We start from the raw sequence: 6,886 nt of genomic DNA, 5'->3' as shown, positions 1-6,886 counted from the left end.
TGGGTGTGTTAATCCACATTAGGCTGTGTTCACATTTGCATTGCTATTGCCATTGTTCTGCTCCATTATGGGAGCAGAACAATGAAAATAACAGAAACACCAGATTTCTGACATGAGGAACATGAACGACACACAAAGAATCCCAATTACTATAATGGGGTCCATTCTGTTATGGTATTCGGCATTTTACTAGTCAAAATAGCGCATCATGCTGTCCATTTTTTTCGACCGTGTTTTTTGTGGAATCTGCAATGGATTCTGCCAATGTAAAAACAGCCCTAGGTTTTGGTTGGGTCACAACTCCAGACAAGAGTGTATAAGGTAGCAATGCTAGAACTGCGCTGCTAGCCGCATATAAATAGTTAACTCCTGTACTCAATAACATTCACGGTCTGCCCTCATGTTTGCTGGCCTGCCGAAGAATTTAATAAAAGGAAAAAGAGGTAAAGACAGATTGATTGGATCATTCTCCCTGGTTCAATGAACCAGCGGCACTTGGCACAAACATAGCGATACTTCTTACCTTAGTTCATTATCTGGGCAGAAGCATGCAGCTGGTCTTCCTTAAAGCTTCTTTACAAATACACTGGATATTAGACTATTAAAATGATGAATTGCAGTTTACTTATGATTGCAGGTTATTCATGTAAACAGATTAAGGGTCACATATTTTTTGTATTCGTCAGCCATAAATTTTTTCCTTTTTTTTGTTGATGTTGCCCATTTTTGCTTTATTTTATTTTTTGCAAGAACAATTTTTTTACATATTTTCAGGATCTTCAGGGGTACAAATAAGTTAACAATTTAACTTATTAATCATTTTTGTACTAGCGGAATGCAATTCTGTTATTTATTTTTTTTTGCTATGCAGTTAACCAAAACACCAATAATAACACATTAACTTTGTAATATGGGTCACTATGGTTACGGGGGAAACAAATTATATACATTTTTGTAATTTTAAAAAAATATTTGTTTACTTGCAGCTGTTATATATTATTGTGTTATTTTTAGCTACACCGTAACTACTATTTTTGCTTACCTGTAACTACAAGAACATCTGATAGGCTACTGGTAGCCTAAAGAACAGCCATTTATGGGTGATCTCATGTACTACACTATTTCCACAGTTAACAGTAATTGATTACAGAATGAAGAATTTAATAGAGACTTAATTAAATAACAGATGACCATCAATTTAGCTTAAAGCATACCTTGAAGTACACCAAGTACTGTAAGTGTACAGGAATAGAAGTGCACTGATCTGGAGTACAAGGGAGCACCATAGCTTAGTACTATTAAATACAGGTAAGTTAGTGCTGCAAACCAGGAGCAGTAGAAAGTTATGCTTTTAAACCAGTAGTGTGAGAATGTGGGCAAAGAGCTAAGTAGCCATGATAAATCATCAGTACAAAACTTTATTATATTTTTACACCTCTTCAGATGACTTTTATTTGAAGCAAGAACCTTGTTTATAGCACAAAAATCTAAAATTATTTATATTACATCTGATTGAAATTACAGTTAAAATTAACAATTTCCTCATTGTGAGACCCACCCAATGAAAACAAATCATCTTGGGAATATCTGTTGCTACATGACATATAAGTGTATTCAGATCTCTCCTTTGAGCAATGACACAGCGCTTAGGAATGATGATGTAATTGTAACAACGTCCGCACAAACTTCTGAAATATGAGGTCCCAGTCCTATGGTATTCTTCCTATCTGTAATCTAGATAAACAGGAGCTAAGCAGCAGGAGTGAGTATTATGACATGTACCTATAATACACAGAATATGTTTTATATCAGCTATGATAAGGTAGAATAGCTGCCTTTAGTACAACAATGCACAAGATAGAAAAGCATAATGCTAGGAAACTGTTGGGTGAATAGGTACAGAGAAGGGGACTGACTTGGTGATGTCATCAGATCCCTGTGATGACATCACCAAAATGAGAGGTCTTTGCACATGACCCAGTGTCAAAACCAAGTTGAAGTGTATGTGTTGACACTGCTAGACCAGGACTGGATTGGGCTAAGTATATTTTTCTTCATAATCCCTTTAAAGTCTCAGGTCTTCTTAAAAGGATTTGCCCACACTTTAATATTAATAGCCTATCCTTAGGATACAAAACAATATCAGATTGATGGGGTCTGGCTCAGGGCACTCCTATCGATTGACTGACTGAAGGGGTTATGACGCTCAGATAAGTGCTGGGGGCTCTTCATCATATACCAGGCACAGCTGCATATATTCATAGAGGCTGTGCCTGATATTGAAGCTTAGTCCCAGTCACTTGAATGGGACTAAGCTGCAGTCAGTAGCATTACCAGGTGTAGTCATTACCATTGTATAGTGCCCTGCCTGGTAAGCAACCTTATCCTAACTATAGGCCATCAATGGCAAAGTCCCTTTTTATCAGTTGCAGCACATGCATAGAGGTCTACTTGAAGTAGTCCTGAATATCCATGAGTGGCAGGCTAGCTACACTGAGCATGCCCTCCAGTCACTGATTGACTGCTCTTTGCTTATGACTGTGGCAGCTCTCTCACTATGCAATCATTGGCTGGGGGGTGGGATGGGTGTGGCTAACCTGCAGCTCATTAATATGCAGGACTAGTTCTTGGACTGGCTGCTACTGATAAAATGCAAGTTCCCCCAAACTACTGCACAGATACATATCAGCAGACATATCACTGCAATCAGTGTGACAGGCACTACCTTATGGTGCTCTCAGTGAGTGCTGCAAACAGATGGTGACTCTCTTTTTAAACCCATCTTCTTGTGATCTGTCGCGGTTGGCTTCAAGCGCCGTGTTTTATCAGTGGTTTTATCTATATTTTATCCCTGTTTTCTCCTATTTTGTAGGGATATTTGTACAATTTAAAAAAGATGTATAATATAGAACCTATGCATTTTTTGCACACTGCCGTATCATCATGACTGTATCTAAAAATGTGGATTGCACATCACAATACAGACTTACAAAAATATGGCTGTGAGAATAGCAGTGTCTATTCACTTCCGGGCCATTCAAATACAGAACTAATACAAGCGTCATACTCGCTCATGAGATCAAAGTCTGCTTATATACAAGAAGTAATATTCTATATTGGATATACTATATTTCAGTGCAATTTACAGATTGTATAAACACTTTGTGCCCTGTTCTAAATATTTGATTCTTGATATGACAAACTAGAAGTAAAGTGTAACTTGAAATGCTTTACTACTGATGCAACTGTATGAATGTCCATGAATAGATCTCTAAAAGTTCCAAAATGCAGTCTTCGCAGATATTCGCCAATATCTGTATTGACAAATCTATCAGTAGTACATACTTTGGGCTTCTTACCTGTTGCAATGCCTTTCAAAAGCTTTCCTATAAAATGTAAGGGGAGATGCCTTTATGGGGTTCTTAAGAATACAGACTGCAAACCATGTCCAGGTATAGACATCCTACCTAATCCTTTTTTTCTCATGGCATGGCTGTAACTTCTAGTCATGTGTCTTACACCACTTTCCTTTCTGAATGACATTGCCACATGGGTTATAGAATACAGAGTCCGGTCCTTTGTACTGTATTGTATAGTAAAACCTGCTTACAGGTTAAAGACCACTTTATATCACAAAATAATGTAGATGCCCTTTTAAATTCAATCTTGAGTACATAACTGTGCCTGCTTAACGGCAGCTTAAGGTTCTCTCAATCCATGCTCTATTTTAAATAACTTAAGAGTTAAAGGAGTTTTGTCATTAAAAACGAAATTCTATGCTCGCGTATTCCCCACAAGACGTCTCCTTACAGCATCTTTTCCTCTTTGAGCTTCTACAGTGCCATGGGTCATGTCACCTCCAGTCGTCCAGCTTATTATGAAGTGTGCATTCCTCACATACTGGCAGGTCAGTGAAGGTCACTGCCCTGTGCCGGCTAGGAGGGAGCAGTCTCTTCAATAGCTCAGCACTCCCCCTGCAGGACTGTAAACTGTGACGTTACATACATTGCCGGGCAGGAATGAGACTGCCTGTGGAAGTACATAACGTCACAAGAAGCAAAAGAATCAGCCAGCTGGAGATTAAGTGACCTCTCCCCGGGACAGTAGGAGACAGGAGAAGATAGGTGAAGTGAAGATCTGGTAAGTAGACTGACGGGGGAGAAATAGGTGAGTATAGAATTTTTTTTTCTTCTGACAGAACCCCTTTAGGGACTGTTCTACTGATCTTGCTAGTGGCTTTTTTTTGCTATGGATTCAGTCTGTGCAACTGTGCCTATTGGATCAGCTTTGAGAAGACATTATACATATATCCTGCTGTAGATGAATCCTGACCTTCTGAGAGATTCCCTTCAGTTCTTACTTATATAGGTACCTGCACATCTGGTCTTGAATATTCGGATTCAGCATTTCAGGCATCCTAAATAATTTTATTTTTCCAGCCAATATTGTGATATCACTGTGATCTATATCAAACTTGGAATTAACCTAACTGAATATTTGCAATGAGCCAAACATATATAAACTGATCTGCATCTCAATCTACATAGGTCCTCCAGTCATCGAAACTATCTATGTAACATATTCTCTTGTAAATAAGGAAGATGGCTATTGGAAGGCAGCATTCCTGCAGGTCAATGTCAGACTTTTTATACAAGACTAATAATAGTGACAAGCCTATAGGTGTATGGATGGCCTTATAGGTCTCCTCACAGACTTTCTAGATGCTCTACTTAGGCAGAAACAATACCCTTCCTGACCCACGTCTATAGGCCTCTCACTAGCCAAGCTAGAAACCTACTGCACACTGACAAGGGGCAATCACCCAGCTGCCTGTGTATGGTTATTCAGGCTTTGGCTTACAATTCCCAGTCATTGTTATAAAACTTGTTTAAAGATTCTAACATTGACTTGCAGGAATGCTGCCTTCCAATAGGTGGCGCTGTAGAGGTACTGTTCCATCCTCTCTATTTGCATATTTCCCAGAGGAGCATGGATGGCCTTATAAGTCACCTCACACACATTCTAGGTGTCTCCTTAAGGAGTGATGATACCCTTCCTGACCCCTATTTTCTTTTAATAATAATGTATATGTCAAGAGGTAAGTCAGTATGTCAGGTGGTTGATTATGCATTAATTAAAATGTGCTTCACCTAAAGCGGACAATACGTTCAACAACATAAATCTGAATCCAAAATGAATAAATAAAATAAAGTGACTAGTAAAAACCATTTTCTAAATTATCCAATAAACAATGCAGGCTTTCATTGTACACATGTAGTTATAATACATCATAAGAGTATGGTTGCATATTAAAAGACTCCTTGCCTTTATTACCTACGGTATTTATGCAGTGATGAGCTTGAGCATCGTGTCGATTACATAGAAAACCTATGCTTTGGTCCATTTTCAATTGTTCTCAAGGAACACTTTGTGCAAGCAAGTCACAGTATTTTCTGTAACTCATAAATATTACAGTATATACCCACTAAGTATGAAGAATCCATATGTAAGGAAACACAACATTGTGCTGACATCATCTTCTAGTCCACAGAACTTCTGGCAACTGAAAAAAGGTTATAGCAGACGTTGCCCATAATGATTTCTGCTTTAAATCTCATTTGTTATTAAATCACTCCCACAGTCGAAAGGATGAGATACCAGATAATCCTGATACACCCCGTCAATCAGTTTTTTGGCATTGTTCTTTGCGAACCAACAGTCAACTTGATGAAGGCCATTATACAACTTCCTTTGTTTTCTAATCACAGGCACTGAGCGATTTCTCACCTGCAATACACTGAGAACATTTGAAGATTGGGCTGTGGCTTGGCCTTTGGTGCTCATTGACATATTGGTGACTTTAACATCATTATATAAGAACTGACCTATAGAAGGAAATGGAATATGATTAGTGCTTTTATAGAATGACCTATACAAAATAACTTTAGCTTAATTAGGACATTGTTTTACACAAGTAACACTAAATGTTTCTTTGGTGCTAATAAACATGGCATTGCCCATAGACCGGTCAGATATTTGATGCCATTCCTGTAATTCTTTGTATAATACACTCTGTTTTACAAAAGAACAGAAACTTGTGATTCTAATTCATTTGTTAGTCATACAAGATATTAGTGGATATAGAACTAAAGGCCCTTTTAGACACAACAAGAATCGCTTAAAGCCATCTTTTGAGTGATTCTCGTTCTGTCTAAATGCAGAGACCTCATGCAATTTTCATGCACGAGTCTCTGATCGCTGAATTCTAGCTTGCTAGAATTCAGCGATCAGATTTTATCAGCAGAACAGGCTGTTATCAGCCGGCTGTCCTAATAAGAGAGTCTGTGCCTGTGTCCTGCTGTGAATTCACAGCGGGGACATTGGCAGTCAGAGGGGAGAAGAATACAGCTGTTTGCTTGTGCAAAACAGCTGTATTGTTCTATTAGCGGCCACGGCTGTGTCCTGCTCCAGCTGCATAGCTCTATAGCAGCTAATTAGATACTATAAAGTATACAAAGATGCTTGCTCAAAACTGTCACTCAAGCTATCGTTTGAGCGAGTTTTGAGCGATTATCTTTAAGTGTAAATGCAGCTTAACATTTTCCTTTATTTAGAAAAATGGACAGAAGAAATGAACTACAAATACACAAGGGGAATGGGAATTTTCTAACCACATAATGATTGTATCAAATATATCATTTAATTTTTGTGCTGCCCTTGTATTACATAAATGGACTGTAGAAAAGTTTTTTTCTCTGATTCCATATATTTAGTTATCTTTGGTTATTGCTACCGGTCCTTCTGCTGTCTTAGCTGCCCCTTTTATTGGTAATATTTATGTCCTTTTGCAAGACCGAACATATTTATCAATAGTGCATTGAACCTT

The 6,886-nt window shown here is 38.2% G+C and overlaps 1 protein-coding gene across 1 annotated transcript in view; it reads right to left on the bottom strand.

The window, feature by feature from the left end:
• Positions 1–764: 764 nt before the first annotated feature.
• ITIH5 (inter-alpha-trypsin inhibitor heavy chain 5) overlaps positions 765–6,886 on the bottom strand; it is a 95,106-nt gene continuing 88,984 nt past the window's right edge. Inside the window, exon 14 of the mRNA XM_066592098.1 lies at positions 765–5,885. Coding sequence (XP_066448195.1) covers positions 5,608–5,885 — 278 coding nt within the window. The 3' untranslated portion in view covers positions 765–5,607. The remainder of the gene's footprint in view (positions 5,886–6,886) is intronic.

The sequence above is a fragment of the Eleutherodactylus coqui genome, chromosome 2, assembly GCF_035609145.1.
Source record: "Eleutherodactylus coqui strain aEleCoq1 chromosome 2, aEleCoq1.hap1, whole genome shotgun sequence".
Classification (NCBI taxonomy): domain Eukaryota; kingdom Metazoa; phylum Chordata; class Amphibia; order Anura; family Eleutherodactylidae; genus Eleutherodactylus; species Eleutherodactylus coqui.
This window is presented reverse-complemented; position numbering and strand designations above follow the sequence as displayed.